The 23,274-nt window shown below is 41.3% G+C and overlaps 1 protein-coding gene across 3 annotated transcripts; it reads left to right on the top strand.

Annotated features, from left to right (window-relative positions):
* The first annotated feature begins 762 nt into the window (after positions 1-762).
* Positions 763-9,803, top strand: Zfand5 (zinc finger AN1-type containing 5). 3 transcript variants are annotated; one of them, XM_070035752.1, is made up of 7 exons: positions 1,223-1,296; positions 2,447-2,539; positions 4,890-5,048; positions 5,454-5,565; positions 6,215-6,318; positions 8,481-8,606; positions 9,569-9,803. In XM_070035752.1, exons 3-7 carry the CDS (start codon positions 4,898-4,900, stop codon positions 9,715-9,717), a joined length of 642 nt encoding a protein of 213 aa, XP_069891853.1. In that variant the 5' UTR covers positions 1,223-1,296; positions 2,447-2,539; positions 4,890-4,897; the 3' UTR covers positions 9,718-9,803. The 3 variants fall into 3 exon arrangements, with proteins under 3 accessions (XP_069891851.1, XP_069891853.1, XP_069891852.1); XM_070035750.1 differs by lacking the exon at positions 2,447-2,539 and having other exon boundaries at positions 763-1,296; XM_070035751.1 differs by lacking the exon at positions 1,223-1,296 and having other exon boundaries at positions 2,385-2,539.
* Positions 9,804-23,274: the final 13,471 nt, after the last annotated feature.

Here is a 23,274-nt window from a genome sequence, read left to right as displayed (position 1 = left end):
CACGCGTTCTGAGTCACGCACACCATGCCCTGGGGAGGCGGGGGCCTGAAACAGTCTATCACCCCAGATGACCTATTATGATTACTGCTGTTGTTGTTGTTGTCAGCCACTTCGGGAAACCCGAAGGGGCCTCCACTGCGTGCCCGCGCCTCTGCGGGGTTCGGGATGGAGGCGGAGCCCGTCGGGGCCCGTCGGGGGCCGGGGCGGGCGCGGGGCTCCGCCTCGGCCGGGCCGCCGTGACCTTGGCGCCGCCGCCCCGCCCCGCCCCGCGCGGCCGGGCCGGGCCCCGCTGCACCTGGCCCCGCGGCGGGCCGGAGGCCTGGTAAACACCGGAGGGACGGGCCGCGCTCCTTCCGGGCGGGGGCGAGGCGGGAGGGCCGGAGGCGAAGCGTGAGAACTCGGGGGTGGGGGGCAGAGCCGGGAGGGAGCGGGAGGGACGCGGGGAGCGATGGGGGCGGGCGGACCATCCGGGTAAAAATAGACACGGCCTCCACCCCGCGGCCGGGCGCCCCGCCAGGGCCTCGGCCCGGCCGGACCGCGGGGCCGCCCCGCTCGGCCCCGCCCCTCGCCCCGGCCCCGCCCCTCGCCCCGGCCCCGCCCACCAGCCCGTGACTGAAGGGCGGAGGGGGCGTGGCTGGCGCCGTGACGTCACCGCGCCGGCCGCCGCCGCCGCCGGGATTTTCGCTGACGCGCAGGCCCCGCCCCGGCCCCGCCCCCTCCGCCCTGGGCACGGGAGCGGGAGGGCGGGCCCGCGTCAGTCGGCCGGATCCGCGGAGAGGGGTGCACCTCGCGAGGGGTTCGCTCGCTGCCGGGAGCCGCGCTGCTTTCCCCCCGCCCCCGCCCCGGTGGTGGCCGGAGCCCACGGACGACGCCTTCGACCGGCTTCCTCGACGCCCGGGCCCCGCGGCGCCGCGCCCGCTCTCCGCCCCGCTTCCTCGGCCCGTCCCGCCGCCGGCGGAGACGCTAGGCGACGGCCGGCGAACGCCTGCGAGAGCGTTAGCCGCCGCGGCCCCGGGTCCGGCCTCCCCCTCGGCTCCCCGCCCTCCTCCCCCCGCCCCGCGTCCCTCCGCCCCTTCCCGAGCCCCGGCGTGTCCCGGCCACGCTCGGCGCCGCTGCTGGAACAAAGGAGGACCCCGCGGCGGCGGCGGCGGCGGCGGCAGCTCCGCGCGGCCTGCAGCGGCCGCGGCCCCGGGGCGCCCGGCCCCTGCCTTCCTGGAGGCCTCAGGCCCGGCCCCACCGCCCCGACGTCCGGCGCGCGCGCCAGCTCGGCGTCTGCATCCGGGCATTTTGCGCAGGGTGAGTGGTGCGGGGCTGGGGACGGGCGCCGGGCCGGGCCGGGCGTGGGGGCCTCGGGCCTCCCCGCGGCCTCCCCGCCCGGGGCCGCGAAGGGCGGCGTCGGAGTTGAGAAGGGAGGGAGGGAGCCCGCCCGCCTCCGGACACAAAGACGGCGGCGTCCTCCCGCTCGCGGGCCGCGGCCTTCCCCCCCCCCCCCCCCGCCCCGGGCCCGCACGGCCGGGGAACAATGCCCGCGGCGCGCAGCCTCGGCGGGGCCGGGCTCCGGGGGCTCGCGTCCGTCTCGGCTCCCCCCCCCCCACCTCCGCCCCGAGACGATGGCGCTCGGCGTGGGCAGCCGGGCTCGGAGAAAACAAAGGCGGCGGCGGAGGTGGCGGCTGCCCCCCCCCCCCCCGCTCCCCCGCGGGCCGCGCTCGCCGCCTCGGCCTCCCCGGGCCCGGCCGGAGCCGCCGGCGGCCGTGACTCAGTGGTTTGGGGAGAAGGCCCCGTCGGGCTTCCCGGCGTGAGGCCTCGGCTGGGCGGGCCGGACGGGACCCGGAGCCGGCGGCCCTCGTTGCGATCGTCCGGCCCGCCGAGCCCGGGCCCGCCGAGCGCTCGGAGCGGAGGGAGCCCCGCGTGCGCGCACCGGGCACCACCTTTGTGTCCGGCCCGCACGCCGACGGGCTTCGGGGCCCGCCGCGATCCTGGTTATTAACTATTATTAGCCTTATGTGGACGTGTGCCCCTCCGTCGATGTTTTGTTTTTGTTTTGTTTTTTTTTAATAAAAAGGACCCGGTAGTGGATTGAATCCCTCCCGAAAGAATGATTGCCTGAGGTCATGTTTTAAGGTGAAGTGGGATATGTAGGTCACGGGATCCGGGTCCCAATTCGTCTCCAGTAACTGAAAGAGAGGCTAGAAGGTCACTTTTAAGATAATTTTTCCAGGTAATTTGGAGACGTCTTTTTAAGATAATTTTCACAGGGCTTACTCGTCCTCCACGGTGGAAATACGGCAGTATATTCTCTTTCACCTCTTCCTGGTGAATCGCCCCCACCCCTCCCCGACGAATTTGTTTTAGTTGTCTATTTTTTTTGTTTGTTTGTTTTTTAGGCCCGATAGTTAGCCTGGAAAGAGGCCTTTTTAAAAAAAAAAAAATCTCCTCTCTCTGGCAGAGGGAACTGAGATCTGGAGAATTAAAGACTTGCCCAAGGTCACTGACTTTTAAGTGACAGATCCTAGCGTTCTAGAACTCGGGCCTCCCCCAGGTGAGTGGGTTTCCTTGCCGTCTTAAAACATCTTAACGCACCTTAAATAACTTGCATAGATGTAAAGCTATAGATTTGGGGTTGGATAATTTTTTTTTTTTTACACACGAGTATTTTTGCAGTCTTGAGTTAGAGAGCTACCATCTATCCACACGTGATGTGCTCCATCTGTGCCTGGCTAGCACGGCACATGCTAGTTTCTGGAAACTTGAATTTTTCTAAACAAGTGAGTTCAGTGCTTGATGGAGGACATAAAACTCCTCTTACCCTTCCCTAGTAATTGCCACTAAATTGTAAGGGTTCTTTGTGCCTCCATGCTCTCCACTGCTCTCCACTTGGCTTAGTTTTGTTTTAACATAAACAGTCTTGACCATTTTAGCTTCTTTGGTGATAAATGGTGCTTATTTGAGATTGTTCTTTAGTCCTACTCTTAAAAAAATGGGCAGTCTTACTTGCTTTTTTTTTTGTTTTATGTTAGATATATGGATGCTGCATCTTTAGTTCTTGGGGTTGTGTAGGAGTTGGCAAGCTCTGAGATATAAATAGAAGCTGATTTCAGAGGCCCCTGTTGACTAGGCTTTATGTGAGCGAACCTCCATCCAGCTCAGCCTGTCACATTGCAGCCTTGTGACAGGCTGAAGCGCCCTCCCATGTGATCTCAGCTTCTGAGAAATACTAAGGCAAGCTGTGCATGTGATGGCATTTAAAAGCTGACTTTCTAGAGGGAAAAAAATCTAAAAGATGGGAAGCTGTATAGAATATTCTGATATCTGCGTCTCTGTTTTCAAGTTTAAATTACAATGAACTGAAGGTAGTTAGGTCTCCTCCGTTTTATTTCTAAGAATTTATTCCAACTTATTAAAATTACGTGCTTTGATATGTCATCTTAAAATTTCATTTCAGGCTTTTAAAGTCTTAGCCAACTCACCGTATAGAAAGTGAACTAGCATAATTGGTAATGGCCCACCTTTTTGTTCACCGTGGGGATTAAAAAAAAGTACATAATTTACTGCTTGAATCATTTTTTTACTCCTGTTCAATATTTAAAAACCTCAACTGCGAGTTGATGTTGAAATGTTTACCCGGCTCAAAATGAGTCAGCTAAATTCCACTTACTATTTAAAGAGACAGTGTCAACTAAGTTAGTATTGTTCAAAGTAAGTTGTAGAGTTTGGACTTTATCCATCCAAGCTTGGATTTCGAGATACCTTTGCTTACAAAAGGAAAGAAAGATTGCTATCATTTCAATGTTTAGGGGAGCAAAAGTTAACTAGCATTCTGATAATGTCAAATTGGTTATACCTTCCCTCTTTGTGTAAAATTTTGGGTAGAGTTAATATAAAAACACTTTTAAAGTTCAGTAGAGGGTATATTCTAGTATGATAGTTGCAAAACGGAGTGAACACAAGTTAGCACATACTTTCTCTTTAATTAAAAGCTCTCAAATAGTTACATAGCTTTCTTTCAAAAGTGATTTTTCTTAATGTGTATTTTCTCTTAACCAGAGGAAGACAGTATATTTAACTTCATACTATTTTTATACTCATTTTAACAGGATTTCTGTAGAAGCAAAGGTATGCTTGCATAAAGTTTCATCTGGTAATCCAGCATTAAATATTAACCATTACTAAAGATTATGTTTTCATATTGCTTAATATATAAAATTCAAGCTTGGAAAGGTGTCTTTTAGTGGGAAGAAGACAAATATTATAATTGATAATCTGGCTGAGAAATTTGTGACTGGTAATAGATGCTGTACACACAGTTGTGCCTTTTAAATGAATACACATTACAAATGTGCCTCCCTTAAAAATTAAGTTACTGATATGGCCCAAATATGTCCAATTTCCAAATTTGATTAAAATTTATGAGATTTTTAAACACTGAAACTAAGATTAGTAAAATTATCATTTTAGTAATTCAAGGTAGAATTTCTTTATGGTTTTCAATTTCATTGGTTAAACCTTCTTTGTTTTATAAAGGTAACAAATTGAGTTACATCTTTTCTTTCTTTCTTTTTTTTGGTCCTGGGGCCTGAACCCTGGCCCTGGGCACTGTCCCTCAGTTCTTTAGTTCAAGGCTAGCACTCTACCACTTGAGCCACAGTGGCACTTTCGGCTTTTTCTGCTTATGTGATGCTGAGGAATCAAACCCAGTTCCTTATGCATGCATGGCAATCACTCTACCACTGAGCTACCTTCTCAGCCCGAGTTCCATCTTTTTATGATAAATACCATTTGGGCTTTGTTAATGACAGTATTTAGAAATACAAAGGTACAGTGGTGATTATTTTGGTGACTTACTAATTTCTTCTACTAATGTCTAAAATTTTGCTTTGTTTTGTTCATAGAAGAAAACATGGCTCAGGAGACTAATCAGACCCCAGGACCCATGCTGTGTAGTACAGGATGTGGCTTTTATGGGAATCCTAGGACAAATGGAATGTGTTCTGTTTGCTACAAAGAACATCTTCAGAGACAGCAGAATAGTGGCAGAATGAGCCCAATGGGTAAGTTGTTTCCAAGGAAAACACAGTTGAAGAACTTTGGAGACAAAATATAGAACCAAGAATGAGGGTCCAAGACAGAATTCTGAAAGCCCAAGGAGAGAAGACCTTACAAGAACTTAAATTTAAAGGAACAATGCAAGTATTTGACATGACTGCCTCAGGAAGGAATATCTACAAGTATCTTCTAGCTTTTTCAGTTGTATTTTTGAGGTGTTACATGTTTATTGGATGTAACTTTTAAATTTTTTGTTTGGATACTCAACTTTTAAGTGTAGGATTGCAATGCAGTGAAAGTGCTTAAATCACTAACCAATTAATGCAGGTATTATTATTTATTAAATCAATACTAAGCAAGCTTTTTAGTGTTGATTTGTTATTTATAGATCTTTTGTTTTTCTTAAATAGGAACAGCTAGTGGTTCCAACAGTCCTACCTCAGATTCTGCATCTGTACAAAGAGCAGATGCTAGCTTAAACAACTGTGAAGGTGCTGCTGGCAGCACATCTGAAAAATCAAGGTAAGATGAAAGATTATGGGGTGGTTATAGGAAGAGGAAATCAGGATGTCAGTTTTCTGTATAGTAATGGAGGTATCAGGTGCCCTTGGCTTTGTATTATGCAATCAAGGGTTCCATTGTTCTTTAATATCTCACTTCTGGGTCATCGAATAAAAAGTTATATGTCAGAACACATTTCATATCTTCCTCAAGAATACAGTTGGAAATTATGTGTGTTTGGTGTTTCTTTGTTTTTAAACAATGAAAGAAACTTGTTTCCATTTCCTAGAGTAAATTAATGTATTTTTATTTCCTTGTAATTGAGCTTTAGGGACTGTAGAGAGGGAGATTGCAGACTTACAGTTCCACACAAGATGTTTGCACAGCTGCTTCTTTGTCCTTAAGTTATAGGCACAGCTAAAATTTATTACTGGTTATAAGAGAAGATGATGTTCTATACAAATATGCAGCCATAAGTAGATAAGTATTTATCAAATTACTTTATTCTAAACCAGTTATGAAGAGAATCTATTTTTTCCCAAAACCTTGAGGATATCTAGTTCCATTTGATTATGTTGGAAATAACACACAATTAAAAGTTGAACTGACAATCTCAAAAAGGAGTACTCATAACATCTTTAAAAATAATTGTTTGCTTGAACTCAAATAGAAATGTGCCTGTGGCTGCCTTGCCTGTAACTCAGCAAATGACAGAAATGAGCATTTCAAGAGAGGACAAAATAACTACCCCGAAAACAGAGGTGTCAGAGCCAGGTATGCTTTTTGTTTAATACTAGTTCAGTTCTCGACTTGGTAGTATGAGAAAGAGTTGGTGGTGGTATTCTTTCCTTCCAATTGAAAGACCAAAGAAGAGGAAGAGAGAGCTATTGAAATACAGACCAAGCCAAAGAACTAGCAATCATCAAGAATATAATAAGTTCTGTTCCTTAGTCTCTACTTATCTATCTCATTACTCTCAAATCTACAAGTTTGTTACCTGGAGACAATATGTTGAAAAATTTTCAATTTCAAGGCCTTAAAAAAAAGTTTATAATAAAAAGGAACTTTAATCTTGATACTATCAATGTGTAGAAAAATTCAAGAAAGAGAATATACTGAATACTAGAAGTTGAAAAAGTGGACTGTCTGTTGGATAACTCAATAGTATTTTAAAACTCAGTTTGCTTTTTCAATAGGCAGTAACCTTGCGGCTATGCTTATAGCACAACCAGAAGTAATAATATTGCAGCAAGACTGACTTGTTAGGATTATCTGTGCGCACATAGTTTATTCATTCAAATAAATTTGTTGGTAGAGTGGCCATTGAAAGCAACAAAAACAAAGAAAATGGTATGAGTGGTTATCTAATTTGTTTTGGAGGCTTGTTTTTGCCCTCATCCAATTTTACATGTATACCAGTGTTACAAGTCAAACTCTTTGGTCATCAAAAGGCAGGTCAGTCTATTTGTATTTGATATTTTGAAATGAGTTTCATCCTTTTAAATAAAACTAAATTAGTGTCTGTACTTGGTTGTTTTTTTTTAAATGTGATTTTGGAAGCCATTTAAGATTAGAGATGTAGTTATTGTTACTTGGTAGTCATTCTGTGGTCAGTCCACTGCTGTTTGCCTTCACTGTATTTTTTTTCTTCCCCCAACTTTCTTGTATATCCAAGGATTACTTACTGTTAAGTTTTTAGATGTAGACAAGGAAAAAGCCAACACCTACGCCCCCAACTACATCACAAAAAGTTACGAAAAGGTTGTGATAGTGGCTTAGTAGGAAAAAAAATCAGGTCAAGGAGCATTTTGCTACGCCAGCTATAGAATGCACGACTGGATATATCACTAAAGCCAGTGCACCATCCAATCTGTTTGCTCTAAAGGTTTGAATATACTAATGGTATTAGTTCTAGAATGTTGTTTAAACTGAATTTCTTTCAGCATTTCAGATGTGAATTTGCTATTTTTAGAATTTGGATTAGTATTAAAACTTGAGGATTTACAGTGTTTCAAGTATGGGTGGACTTTGGTATTTTGACCAATTAGTGAAAATACAGGCATTAATGCAATCTACAACTTTTGTTCATTATGACTTTCTAACAAGGACTCTCGTAGATGGAGAACAAGTCCTTTGTTTATCTTATATCTTGTCATTCAGAGTTGATACAGTAAACATTTAAAAATGCAAAGTATTCTATTCTACCTCTGGAGTGATTACTGTTCTCACATCAAAACATCACAAACCTCATCAGACTATTTTCTAGTCTTTAAGAAGACAGTTTGTAAAAACCTTCCAAGTGGCGGTGCTGTGCTACGTGCCACTGAGTCCAAGCATGCAGGGGGAGTCATGAGGTTGAACCCAGCTGGGGCTAGATTACCCTGTCTCATGAAAGCACTAAAAAGTTCCAGAATTGCATATACTTTCTGAAAATAGCAAAATAATTACTTTGGAACTTAAGAGATTTAAACTTGATTTATGGATTAATAGTTGTTCTTTGCCAAAATTGGTTGTTTCAAGGTGTTTCTGTTTAATGACTTAAGGTCCAGTACCTTGGTTGGCAGCTAAGCTTACTGCAGAGTAGTAAGTTTGAACTGCCCTATAAATAAGAAACTAATGTGAGAGGCTAAGCATGCAGTCAGTATTTTTCAGGTCTTTAAAATGGAATTACACGGTTGTTTTCTCCTACTAGCTGTTAGACTGACTTTAAAAGAATTTAGTCATAGAGTTAGAGGGGCATTTATTATGGACTGGGAGGAAGTTTTCTCCCTGAAAGCCTAATATTAAAGTGGAAAATAATACTTTAAGAAAGTGCTAACAGTACATTTTCTGAAAATGTATAACTTTTCCTGATTCTTTTGTTTTCCTTTTTGTCTTACATCATTTTCAGCTAGTGGTTTCTAGACAAATTTCTGAAGTCTAACCTTATTTTTCAGTTGTCACTCAGCCCAGTCCATCAGTTTCTCAGCCAAGTACTTCTCAAAGTGAAGAAAAAGCTCCTGAGTTGCCCAAACCAAAGAAGAACAGATGTTTCATGTGTAGAAAGAAAGTTGGCCTTACAGGTACTAAGAAGACATGAGATAATTTTGTGTGTACTGCCTACAATTAACAAGAAAATCTTGGTCTTGGGCTTTCCCTGGGGACTGATGAATCTCAGACAAAAACTTTTAGGTTCTCTTGAAAGGGCAGAGTTGGGGGAATAGGCTAATGGGCTGAGAGGAGGTTGGGTTTAATTTTGGTGGTTACCACCAGTTGGGTGCCAGTAATTCACTCTTAGGATCATAGCTATGTGGGAGGCTGAAGTTGAGAGGATTATGGTTCAAGGCCAGCCAAAGCAGGAAAGTTCTTAAGATCCCTGCTCAACAAAATGTCGAACATGGTGGTATGTGCCTGTTATCCTAGGCAGATCATAACCCAGGTATGCTCTAGGAAGGAAATGAGAACCAATCTCAAAAATAACAACAGCACTGGAGATGGTGTCTTAGTGTTAAGAGAAGGCCTTAAGTTAACCTTTAGCCTTCTAAATTGTTTCCCTTTATTGGATTGATGATTTTTTTTTTAAATTCATCTCCTTTGATTCATGAAATTGTTCTATAGATGCTTTTGCTTGCTTCCATTTGGTATTTAACTACAGGGTTATGTTTTGAATTCAGGTTAGCCTGACTTGAAACCTTGTAATGTCTGAGACTCAGTGGAAGGAAATTATCTCATAGGATTAGCTAGCTGACAAATAGCCCATTTTATTTTCCCTATGTGATCTGACTTAGAAAGCACAAAGCACTTTCCTTCACAATCCCTGTTAAGTCTTGGAAAACTATTATAGTTACTTGGATTTCTCACCATGTCAGAGTTAAGTAAGGTTAGGTTCTTTGGCAATTTAAAGTGACAGACTATCAAGAGTTGACATTCTTTATTTTGCAAAGCAGTGAAAAATACAGCTTTTCTATAGTGACTATAGGACTCTCTTTTCCCCCTTTAATTGTCACAGTTCTCAAGTGATGCAGCCTACTCTTTGTTTGTACAGGATTTGACTGCCGATGTGGAAATTTGTTTTGTGGACTTCACCGTTACTCTGACAAGCACAACTGTCCATATGATTACAAAGCAGAAGCTGCAGCAAAAATCAGAAAAGAGAATCCAGTTGTTGTCGCTGAAAAAATCCAGAGAATATAAATTACTACTTGTGAAGAGACTGAAACTTTGTTTTTATTTTAATATATCGTAGGAAAACATTAAAGAGCAGATGCATGGCCATTTTCCTTTGATGTTCTCCAGAGTTTTACTTTACACTTGTCTGTCTTATAATTGATATTTTAGGATGTTTGGGTGTTTGTTACAGGCAGAATTGAATAGATACAGCCCTACAAAATGTATATGCCCTCCCCTGAATAAAATTGGGTGAAAATCTGCACAGTAAATTGAAATAACAAAGATGAATAGGGACAAAATTTAGTTCCCGCGTGCCAAAAAAAAAAAAATCTCTGCATGTTTGCAGCATACCTGCCTTTTGGGAATGTAATCAAGGTATAATCTTTGGCTAGTGTTATGTGCCTGTATTTTTAAAAAAAATGGTACACCAGAAAAGGACTGGCAGTCTACTTCTACCATAGTTAAACTCACCCTCTTAATTTCAACATATTTTTGGAAAGCAGGAAGAAAGCTATAAAGAGGATCAGACCTTCCTTTCATTGAAAACCAGTATTTGATGCCATATGTAAGCCTGGTTCAGTTGGTCTTCTAAAAGCTATAAGACATTCTGCAAAAGGTAAACATCGCAACTGGCTATAAGTAAAACCATCAAGCCATCAACAGGGTCTTGAGATAATCTTTGAAGCTTATGCTGGCCTGCACCAGAAGATACCTGCGTTACTCTCATTAATAAAAATATATAGCACAGAACTGCACTAGGATTGATTTGTTTACATGAAGAAATTAGAACTCTACGTTTGGTTTCACATACAGCAGCTTTATTGAGTAACATGCATCTGAAATTTAAGTTACAAAGGTATCTGAACAGTTAATTTTTCACGTGCATCTTTTGTTGAATGTTTGGTTCAAGAAAGAATGTTTATAAAGCTTTTTAAAAGACTTCAGTTTTTAATGTAACTGTACCCTTCTGCATGGAGAAGCATAACCAACATGGCTGCAGTAGACTTCTTAGTGGTATCCAGCACCACTTGCAGAGGGCTGCTTTATCCTATTAATTGTACTTGGGTGTAGGACTCTAGTGTTCTTGGGTGTATTGCATGGGCTGCATTATTTACAGCATTGTACAATAACAACTAGAAAAGGCAGTATACTTCACTGATGCTTGTCTGGTAATATCACTTCTGTGTTATAATGGAAGGTTTTTTTTGTGATGTATGAACCTTGTGTTTTTTATATATAAATGAGTATAGTTAGTGTTGTGGTAATGCCTGTTTTCATCTGTAAATAGTTAATGTATGTACACAGGGCACTACTTCTGATTTATTGCAGTGTTTGGTCCTAGTTTTTACTTTCAAAGCATTCAGTTCTGCTTTCAATTTTATGTACCTTAGTCCTGATTTAGATTTGCAGATGTGTACAGATAGTTCATATTTATGTATTGCACATAATCATGCTATTCAGCATTGATGCTATATTGTATTATGTAAATAATAAAAGCCATGTACAGAGGGATAATTCCACTTGTTCATTGGGTTTTTAAGCCTTAGTTAGAATCCTAGTAGGTTATAAAGTAGAAAATGTTTTATATTCAGCTTTATAGTTGGTTATGTAGACCTTGTAGACCTTATGTAGACATGGCTGTAAACAAACTCATTTTCCATTGCCATCCTTGAGTTCATATGTGGCTAGGCGAGAAACATGAGGTGATGTTGGAAACATTTTCAGAATGATACATGATTAGGAATTTTCAGAGAATTGAATAGGCGCCTGTAGGATCTGAACAGTTTTTAAGACTTGAGGAAAGAATTAAATTTAAACCATGAATTGCCTATTTCCCTTTTTCATACTGTGCTTTTTTACCAGTGACTTGGAATGAAGATCTGTAAAGTGTATGACTTTGTTTACAGAAACAATTGTTTTAATTTCTGCTTGGGCTTTGGTTTTGTAGAGATGGAACCACGGATTTGGTCTTGGGCAGGCGTTGTACCAAATAATAAGTGATAACAGGTATGTGCCAGGTTTGCCCATAGAACAACTAAAGCCAAGAACAGAACCATTGTGTCTCAGGGATTACTTGGAGATGGAAATACTTAACCCAGGTTCACTTTTGTCAGTGCTTTTCTGCTACTTTTGCTTCAAATGGAGAAGAGCTGTATGTAGAAGTCAATGTGCTGAGATAAGAGTACTATCTCAGCAGGTGCCAGTGGCTCATGCCTGTAATCCTAGCTACTCAGGAGGCTGAGATCTGAGGATTGAGGTTCAAAGCCAGCCTGGGCAGGAAAGTCCATGAGACTCTTTAACTCCAATAAGCTACTAGAAAACAGGAAGTGGGGCTATGGCTCAAGTGGTAGAGCGCTCACCTTGAGCTGAGGTACAGTGCCCAAGCCCAGAGTTCTAGCTCCACGACCAACAAGAAAAGTGCTATCTCAGTATGAAGAAGAATAGTAGAGGGAAAATTTAGCTCTTTTTTCGTTAAATGAGTTTTTAACTTTAAATCTTAGAACATTTTTATGTTAAAGATTTAGAACATGATGGCCCCCAAACTGTGAAGATGCTTGGTAGCAAGAGATCCTAGTAAATGCTCACATCAGCACTTCCTAAAGCAGATGTTTTTAGTCAAGACCACTTGAAGGGAACCAAAGCATCAAAATGCCTCAGAAGACTCGGTCAACTCTAGACTCAGTTTTTGACCTGAAGGTTTCCCTGACTCCAGAAAAATAGGCTTTAACTTTGGAATGTGCACCAAGATTTCAAGACTACCATATTTCCCATGATAAAATTGGACAAATGTGCAGCTCTAACATGTAAGAAGTTTTGCCTAGGACATGTGGTGGTGTGAATTTGCTATTGGTTCTACTTTGAAATCTTACCTTTGTACCAGGCTTCCCTCATCTGTAGAACCAAAGTCTACAGTTTGATACACTCTTTGGCTTTCAACGCAGATGAATTCCTAAAGGAAAGTTATATTTAAACAATAGATGATGGTCAAAGTCACACCCTTAAAACCTGGCTATCTTGGAAGTTACTTTAGGTTCCCGTTGGGCTGCTTTGTTAAGTGAGGCTGGTAACTACTTGTTTTAGGAGTGTGACAAAACCATTGAAGACTGCTTCTTAATAATCTAGATTAATCTCTTAGACTGTGGAGAGAAGTTGAGAATGCAGTGGGTTATACCAAGCTATAGTGAAATGCAAAGATCTGTTAGAACTTTGTTTCAAATGATTGGATTCACTCTTAAGACTTCTCAGCTGTCTGCATTAAGTGAAGTTTCTAGCAAATAGCTAAAATTGGCCAATGTCTACTAATGTAATGCAAGCTGTTCAGTATACTGTTGACTTTATTTTTAATCCGTAGTAAATTCATATGGTTCCACAATTTATCAATGCATTGGGAAGCATCTGCACCGTTTTCTACCCTCTGCTTCAAGAGATGCACATACGGTTTTTGGTAAATTTCCATATTTAGGAAGGTTATTTGGTCTCTTCCACTTTGTAAACACTGGGCCATGTACAATATAATTGACACCTTTATTTGAATGGAGACTCCTTATAGTGTATTCTCCATAGAGTAGTTATAAAAATTGATTGATCTGTTGCTGATTTATTACTAAGGCTTCCCTTAAATGCCCTAGAACTATGAGGATGTTTGTTATAGCAGACTTTAAATGAAATTTCATAAAGCAATTTTTCATGTTTGTACAATGTGCTTTAACAAGTGTGTGTAGGACAATGTGAACGTACTATCTAGTGCTTAACTGTTTCCACATACAAATGCTAGTTTTAAGTGTGTTCTTTTCTAGAGTACATTTCTGTTAACAGTCCTACAAGTAAAAGACATTTTGTGGCATAAATATAAATCCACTTTGTTTATAAACCAGCCCTTTTAGTATGGATACAGATGTCAATAAGTGTCATAAATTAACAGCAAATTGGAGAAAATTATATTTTAATAGGTTCTTTTGAATATTTTGCCTTTGATTTTCATTGACAATGTCACCACAAAACCTCAGATTGTATATAATGAGAAATTAACCAGCTGTTCAAGAGTTGAGGTACTCTCAGTCTACTAAGAAGTTAACAAGAAAGCTGACATCAAATTTGGGGCTCAGGAACTGTAGATGACATTATACTAGCCTGCTTGTGCTCAATTTAAGCATTAGTGTCTGAGTAAACGTCTTAGACATCCTATGTATGTAATTCACAGTAGATACCTAGTCCTGGTTTCCCAACATGCTTTTGCCTCTTGTCCTTTTTTATGACAGGATGTCTAATCATAGACAGTACAATACTATGTAAATAATTGTTTGGCATTGCATCTACCCTTGCGTGAAAAGCATTTTTAAGTTGTATGAGAAAAGTACTTCACTGAATTACTGAATTGGTGTATCCTTCAGAAACCCCTCCCAGATGTACCCCAGGGTAATGGTTTGAGACACTAGATATGCTAGAGATACTTGGCTCCTAATGTTACATATTGCAGTAATTGTTGCTATGTGAAAAGTCATTCTAAAGTAAGAATGGAATAATGATTAACATCCACTTAGTATCTGTACTGTACATAAATGCTAAAAAATAACCTGTGTTTAAACAAGTTTATTTTTAGCTATTAGATTACTTGGTTGGCATGAAGATTATGTTTTATAACTGTCAAGATTATATCAGATGAGAAATAGTGTCACATGCGACCTCATGCTCAATAAACAAAGCAAGTACAGACATAAAACATTTTGCATTTGTATTCAGGCATGGCTCTTCAGCATTCAGATTATTAGCATGTTTGAATCTTGGGAAGAGTAAGGCTTATGAAATGGGTTAAAGTAGCTGTATCACTTGCTTGAGAAATTGGGACCCTTGCTAACAGCAAATGTGTTGGTTACTATAGTATCCATTCTGTTAAAAAATATATATATATATAATACATAACCACTAGGTAATGCTACTAAAGAGGATTACACCAGTTAAAAATACTAAGTGAAAGTTCTAAGGCGAGGATTTTACTATTCTAGTATATTTGAATTAGTTTGAAGTCAGAACAGATAAATCTATCTAATCCCTTTATTGGTTGTATCTTATATTGGTGGCGAATTCGAAACTGATTTTCTTGGAAGTTAAAACAGATTTTCATAGGAAAATGACTTTTAACAAGAAAACATGAATCTAAAACTTTCTGATAAGACCATGATTTCCCCTCTTAAGGTTCTTAAACAATTTCCTGAGCTTTCAGTATCACCTGCCACGGACAGCAAGTTGAAAGCTAGAAATGGCGTGAATTTGCTCCTAGGAAGCTGAGTGTGAATGCACATTCCAGTACAATCAGTTTATTTCATTTGTCCTTTTTAGTAATCGTCATTAAATTACTTTATATGTGCCCATTCCTGTTTGGCATTGAGATGATCCAGATGGGTTGTTTTATGAATTATGAAATACAGCCAAGAACAAACAACAAAGAATGGCTAGAAAGTACAAGAAAACTAAGTGCTTTAGTATTTAACTCCAATGCTGACTTAGCATACCTCAGACTACTTTCTGTACAGGTTAGAAGAATGTTTCTGACAATTCTGAACTAGATAGGGAATGGCCACATTAAAAAATAGCAGGGCACTGGAGGCTTAGGCCTGTAGTTCTAACTATCCGGAAGGCTGAGATCTGAGGATAGGATCTCAGGGACAGCACCTATGCCCTGAGTTTAACCCCTAGGACTGGCACCCCAAAGAAAAAAAGGGGAAAAAATCCTTTGTGTCAAATAGCATCACTTCAATATACCATCTAAAGTCAAAGTAATTCACAACTGTACAATGTTTAGTCACAGTGAAATTGCTCACTAGTCACGGGGCTATTGGTTTCTATCATAGAGTATATAGTTAGAAGTTATGGAGGCATCTTAAAGGACCGTTAGCAAATTGTTAGAGCTAACCAAATCTGCCCAATTATGTGCAGAAGTCCTCACACTGGTTTGAACATAATACTTGGTGCTGAATGACAGCCTTTTGAACTTAATTGTTCAGTGGCATATATTTGTAAAGAATCAATCGCTGCCTCTTAAAATAGGATGTGTATGATACCTGCTAGTAGGAAGCAAGTGAAAAAGTTGAAGTTGTGACAAAGGTTTACAGTTGTGGAAGGCTGTGTCATCTCCCAGGAAACCCAAAGAAGGTACTTTCAGCTAGAATTGTTGCCTCTTACTCTCAGGAGCACACAAAACAGAGCAGGCAAGATTCTGTATTTCAATTCTCACAGCATCTTTGGGTAGTCTGATTGTGCTGCCTGTGAGCACTCAGGATACATAGTTCGGACTTTTACAGAGGTCATGGACATGAAGAATCTGAATTACTAAATTGCCCGGGCTAATTCTACAATTGAGAAAGTAACCTGAGTTTTGTGAGGGTGAGTGGTTAGAAATCTGAGTTAATTTTGGGTATTACTAGACAGATCATTTAAAGGCTGCAAGTGGTAGTTCCTGCCTGTAATCTCAGCACTAGGAAGATGGAGATCGGATTGAGAGCTCCCAGCTAGCCTGTTCTGTATTGTGATATTGTGAAACCCTGTCTTGGAAACACACACACACACACACAAACACATTTATTTGAATACTTGTGATAAGATACCATGTGAAAACTGTAACTGTTGTAAGTGTAAAGTACATTTTTCATTCTAGGGAAAGCAATGAAGTACATGATCACTATATACTGGCTTTAAAATCTGTTACTCAAAAACAAACTGGAAAAATTACTTAACCTTACCCCCAAGTGCCTTTTTCTGTCCAGACTCCAGGGATTAGAAATATGATGTGTATAGTACATTTAATGGTGTTAAGTACATTACAGCAGCTGGGTGCAAATTGCCTTGTTCTGGGACAGGATTTCAACTATGTTGTCCATGTTGGTCCTCAGAATCTTGCCTCAGCCTCCTGAGTGCTGGAATCACCTGTGTGTAACACTACCCCTAGCTTTGCATGTTATTTTTAAAAATTTTATTATTATCTTTAAGTAGTTGTACAAAGTGTGTGTTATTTTTAATACAGCCAGTGACCCCTGTGGAAGGCTTTATTCACAGATGTGTAAGGGGCCAGGTTCTGATCTGTGGTGTAAGATAAGTCTTTCTGTAATCAACTGAAATTCATCTGTTGCAATGGAGATAGTCATTACTGTGTAATACTTGCAGTTTAAAAACTACAGCACAGAAATCCCTGAAGTTGTATGCTAAACCTTTTGGTAGAATGTTCCAAGAGATCCACGATTCAAGACCTTCAGGATCTCAGTGGCCCTCTGGTGAAAAATGCATGAATACTTTCAGATGAAATTAAGTGTTACACCACCCAAGTGTATCAAATCGACCTTGTTTCTCTCAGACAATATTAGAGAAAAAATAGTACTATTTTTTTCTCTTGTTAGAGGCACAGTGTGGTGCCATTGACTGAAGGAGGAAATGAGTCATGTTGAGGCATGTACTTGGTCCCCTGTTTGGTCCTGTTTGTCTTGCATTCTCTTGATTCCTCTTCTGTTCTTCTCTAACACAAACCAGGGTCTCGATAGGACATGCTTTTCATGACACATGAGTTTCCATGCCAAGAAATACGGGTTTCCAATGTGACCCTATGGAGTGATTATCGGCCTTGTAATTCTAACTGGCTTGTATGGTCCTGGCTGAATTGGCACCGTACTATTCTGGGTAGGAGATAGAAACCAAAATCTTCCTCCCAACTCTTGTTTCCTGTCTAAAACAGTATGGATTCAGTATGAGTCTATCACTGATGGAGCCCTCTTCTGACCTGTATTTCCTTGACCCAGCCTGTTATTACTGGAGGGAAATCTTAGGTCAATCTTTGAAATTCTTCTAATCTCTCCTAATCCATCAATCCAGATGCTGAAAATGGATGGGACGTCATTAAATCATGCCTGTGAATGAAAAGGTAGCCTAAATCATTTAGCAAAGTTATCCTCAAACCCGTGAATTACCAAAAGCAACGGGAGTGTTTAACACATGTATTCTTGGGCCTCAGTTTATTCCAAAGTGAATCAGAATATGTGGAGGAATCTGTATTTTTGACAGTTCTTGTCTACATGATTCTGTTTTTAACCACATTTGGAAAACAATATCTTTATCCTTTTTCTACAAGCTAGAACCATATAGCAAAAAAAGAAGTGAGCTCAGACACTCCAGGGGTTCAGGAATGTGAGCTGTTGTAAAATACAGCTTTTGGTACCTTGTATTACCCTCACTTTAAAGTGCAGATGTGATAGTTTGGGTCTGCAATGTCCCCCCCAAAAGCTCCCATTCTCTAGGTTTGGTCTCCATTGCAACCTTGTTCAGACATGAGGTCTCTCACTTAACCAATGGATTAAGCCGGGGATAGAATCCTTCTATATGTGGATTTTCTCGGGTGTTTTGTTACAGTAGTAGTCTCTATGCATGCATAGAATCACATTAATTTTATAAAATGGTGACACAGACCCAAACCTACTTTGATTTTAGCCTTATGGTTTCTCAAGCCCAGCTCACACATTTTACCTAGAAAGATGTAAAACAAACTACTTGTTCACATTGTTCCTTGGAGTTCTGTCACATGTAAAACCAGTTATCCACCCATTTTACCTGCTTCTACTATTTATTTACCATCCTTGAAAGAGAGCTGTTTAAAGCTTCAGTCACTCTCCCTGCTCTGGAGAAAGGATAAAGAAAGGCAGTGGGAATAAATAATCATTTTTCAGCTGTAGTGTATGAATTACCTAGAAAAACTACCTAGGAGGAGGGAAACACTCTCCAGCATACCCGTTGCTCTGTCTTCCTGGCACAACTTCAGAATCTTGTTAAGTACACAATCAACAGATAGATACAAACATCTAGTTAGTTCTTGGCTTCCTTCCTCTAAATGCAACCCAGAGCGACATAGACACATACAGAGTAATAATAAGACTGATTGAAATGGCCTTTTTGTCCCAAGAGATAAAGGCATTTGTAAGGAGGTAGTTAGAGAAATGTGCCTCGGGACCTTCTCGTGAGCATAGAAAGGGCACTAATGTTGAAGCGAGACAGAGGGGATTTGAACGGACATCTCTTACCGAGAAATGTAAGGGGGAAACAAAACAAAACAAAACTCAAGGACCCTTGAAATTCCATTCCGGGTTCCAACCTTTGCTTCAGTCCTAATACTTGTGTAGTTTGGACAAATTGTTTAATGTCTTAAGTTTCCTCAAAAAAAGCGTGCCCGACAAGATTACAGTTTCCTTTTCCCTATTAAGTGGAATTGCATCCACAGAGCTAAGCAGTATAGTTGCCGCAGATTACTGATGCTCAAAACGGTGTACACACTTTTCTTCACCTTCATACTTCCTTCCCTACTCCTCGGCCTAAGTGAAGAAAGACCTGAGCCGGGAAGGAATGTAGAAGACAGCAAAAACAAGTTTCCAGGTGATAATGGCATACGCAGGACAATTCATCTCCCTCCTATGAAAGCAATGGGCTCTATCCATTTGGAAAAGCCTTCTGATGAGCACTTATCCAAGACAGATGATCTGGGTTACAAGAGCAGGCCTTCCTGAGCTACTGGAGCTCAGGAGGGTGGAGCTAGAGGGTCTGGGCAAGATGCAGACTTTAGTAAGATGTTTAGCAGGCTCCATATGATTCCAGCTTCCGAGAGTAGACTCCAGAAAGGGAGTCACAAGGGGACAAATACAAACAAAGTAGGCTGAATGACCACATGCAAGGTAGAAGAGGTCCCCTTGAGAAATGAGACCTACAAGGTGGGAGGGATGAGTTATTGTGTAGCTGACATGTGCTGCAGCTACTTACTGGCTTCATGACAATCTTCTCTTCTTGGAGCCTTTTTGTGTTCTCCCTGTCTTGGGGCTTGAACTTAGGGCCTGGGCACTGTCCCTGAGCTTCTTTTGATCAAGACTAGTGTTCTATCACTTGAGCCACAGTACCACTTTGGGCTTTTTCTGAGTAGTTTATTGAAAATGAGTCCTGCGGAATTTTCTGCCCAGGCTAGCTTTGAACTGTGATCCTTAGATCTCACCCTCCTGAGTAGCTACGATTACAGGCATCAGCCACCAGCCCCTGGCTTCTTACAGCTTTTTGACCTGAGTATTTCCTAGATGTGCTACCATGTTGAACTTTGTGTTGACAGTACTTTCCTCATGATTTGTGTACATCCCTCATGATTTGTGTACTTTGGTGTAACCTGTAGTTGAAAATGATATGTAGCTGACATCCTACAGGATGCTTAATAGAATTGAACTAGATTTGACTTTATGTACCAAACCAGGGGCAACTCATTAAAAAAAAATCCCTCTTTATCTTAGAGAAATGTATCATAGTACTTATCATTTGAACAAGACAGGTTTAATGTGCTATTTCCTACCTGGACTATGAAAATCGAGCCAATGAGAATCACTAATTTTTTTTTTCTTTTAATGTAGTCCCTAGTGGGAAGCCTAGAAATTGAAAGCAACAGTTCATCATTTCCTTAGTGAAGTTAATAATTGAACTTACAACAAAAGCCATAAATTATACACTCATAGAGTCAGAACCCCACTACAAGAGCTTAATGATTCTTCTGTAATGAGCTGACTATGAACTTGTCTTACATTTAGCAGATGTAAGCAAAAAGGGTGATTCTAGAAGCGATCAGACATTTTTCAGCTTTATTACTTAACTGGCGTTCTTTCTCCGCACATATAGAAGAATCGCCGGATGGCCTCTCTCCATCATGAAATGATTTTTCTAACCAGTGGTTGTTAAGTTCTGAATACTGGGCCCCCCTCAACACACACGCATCAATTCCGGTGTGATTGTTGTTAGGAGGCTGCATAGCGTCTTTGTCCACAGGATTGCTGCCCTGCAAACGAAGACCCAGAGAGCTGCTTTACATTTCCCACCATGAAAGGTCACAGCAAGAAGATAGCCCTCACCAAACAGATTCTCTGGAGCTCTGATTTTAAATGCCCCAGCTCCCAGAACAGTGAGAAATTTCTGTTGTCAGTAAGGTTCCCAATTAACAGCTTAAGTCACTCCAAATTGAACATCACATCTTAAAGCACTGAACAGCTTTGTCTGGCTTTAAAAAACCATCCTGCATCACAAAGGAGTGTTTTTTTATTTGCCCTACTTTCCCAATATGAAAGGATTTCCACGTAGTATTGACTGAAACTTAGGTTTTTAGCTTGTAGCCACGTTCTAAAACATCAAAGACCTAGCAAACACTAAAATATCAGTAATGGTTCCCCGAAGACTTCAGGATTAAAGGATATTTCCTGTACTAGATAGTTTGTATAACACCAGGAATATAGATATTGTCTCAGAAGGTTTCAGTTAAGCAACAGGTGTTGTTGAACTGACATAGTCTTTTTTTTTTTCAGAGGAAGAATGAGAAATAGTCAGGTAAAACAGAATCTGACATTGTATGGGTTCTGTTTTTGGATGGGAGATTCTGAAGGACAAGAATGCCTTCCCCTATAAAAATTTTAAAAAATGTCCATTTGCATGTTTGTCGCCTTGACTAGTTTGTAAGCGTCTCACAATATCTTTTTCTTTTCTTTCCTTTTCTTTTGCCAATCCTGTGGCTTGAACTCAGGGCCTGGACACTATCTTTGAGCTTCTTTTGCTCCAGGTTAGCACTCTACTACTTAAGCCACAGTGCTACTTCCATTTTTTTTCTATTTATGTGGTAGTGAGGAATTGAACCTAGGGCCTCATGCATCTTTGGCAAACACTCTACCACTAAGCCACATTCCCAGCCCCTCACAATTGCTTTATATTATCAGTCGCAACTGTGTTTCTCATCACCTAAACATTCTTTCTCTGTTCTCTCTCTCCCTCTCTCTCCTCTGTTCTTTCTCCTTCCCCTGACCATCTTCTTTTTTACTGGTATCTAACTTATTCCTTTTTTTAATGTGTGTGTGTGTGTGTGTGTGTGTGTGTGTGTGTGTGTGTGTGTGTGTGTGTGTGCTAGTTCTGGGACAACCTGAGCATTTTCCCTGAGCTTTTTGCTCAAGGCTAGCACTCTACTACTTGAGCCACAGCTCCACTTCTGGCTTTTTGCTGGTTATTTGGAAACGAGTCTCATGGATTTTCCTGCCCAGGCTGGCTTCAAACTTGGATCCTTAGATCTCAGCCTCTTGGAAGTAGCTAGGATGGCATTAATGACTGGTACATGGTCCGTCTATCTCTTTTAAGAGATTATAACTTCATTATAAGCTTATTTGTAAGTGAAGTGTACACATTCCCTAAAGCTACTATGACAAATGACTCTATGTCCCTTAAAACAGCTCAAATTTATTTTCTTCCATTTCTGGAGACTGCAAGTATGGTTTAAAGAGGCCAATAGGGTTTATGCCTTCTGGTGGCTCTGAGATAATCCTGTCCATGCCTCTCTACGCATTTCTAGTTGTCAACAGCCCATTCTTCATTTATTCTTTCTTTTCTTCCTGTTGAGGCTAGAACCTAGAGACTTGCTCATGCTAGACAAATGTGCTACCCTGAGCTCCACCCCTAGTCATTCAGAAACTCCTGAAGTTTCCTGACCTGTAGTTCTTTCACAGCACTCTTCACCTCTGTCTTTTTGGACAGCTTTCCAAGTGTCTCAGTTCCTCTATCCAAGTTTTTCTTCTTTCTCTTCTTAAGACAGCAGTTGTTGGATGTGGAGCCCACCTTCATCGAGTATAACCATAGATTAAGTGGCTTATACCTGGAGAGTCCCTATTTCTAAATATGTTCACATTCATAGGCACTGGGGTATAGGCCTCAATATCTCTTTTTAGGAGACAGTCCAGCTAATTGCATAACTGGTACAATAAAGAGAAGAATGCTTGAGCAAAGAGTCTTGTTTTGACTCATAATATGAAATATAAAGAATTGTGTGGCCTATAATTCAAATATATATTTACATGAATTTTAAATGGGTTTTATTAACAGTATTGGCCACAGATAGAGAAATCCTATTAATTTGTACCACTTACTGGATGCGACAGACTCAATATGAAACAAATAATTCTTTCTGAGAAGCACCATAACACCAAAATAATTATGAAAGCATTCAGTTTCTCATGGTTATAAAGAAATATGGCATGTGTTTTTAATGCTAATACATACTTGGAAAGATTAGGAGGAAACAGATCTGTGATTATTTAGCAGAAACAACGTTAAAGACTCAATGGGTTTTTTTTTCCCCCTAGACCAGACACTAATCAATTCTCTATGCATTTTTTTTTCAAGTAGGCCTCATTCTTTTGTGTACTTTCTAGAACCCAATTATAGCAAGAATGCAGCGAAGCTATACTGTAGCCCCAATCCCCCATCCTCAAAATCTGATTGTTTTCAATATGTGAGCAACTTCCTCATCCCCCACCAACCTCCAAGTTATGTCTGATTCCGCTTGAGTTGTCCTCAGCGAGACTCTGATGTTGCTTCTGAGTAACCTTTTCTTCTTTCCTTTTCCATCCAACAATCAAAGACCAGTGTCATCCATGCGGTATTCATAGCTGAGCCCCATCCTTTCCCACTCTTGTGAAACTCCATCACAATAGTTGCTGTACCTGTTCAATCATCTGCTGTTCCAGACAAACAAGTGTGATGGATAATTTTTAC

Source organism: Dipodomys merriami, unplaced genomic scaffold, assembly GCF_024711535.1.
Source record: "Dipodomys merriami isolate MVZ:Mamm:240054 unplaced genomic scaffold, mDipMer1.0.p SCAF_26, whole genome shotgun sequence".
NCBI classification, from domain to species: Eukaryota; Metazoa; Chordata; class Mammalia; order Rodentia; family Heteromyidae; genus Dipodomys; species Dipodomys merriami.
The sequence above is the reverse complement of the archived record's forward strand: the minus strand, read 5'-3'. Positions and strand labels throughout refer to the sequence as shown.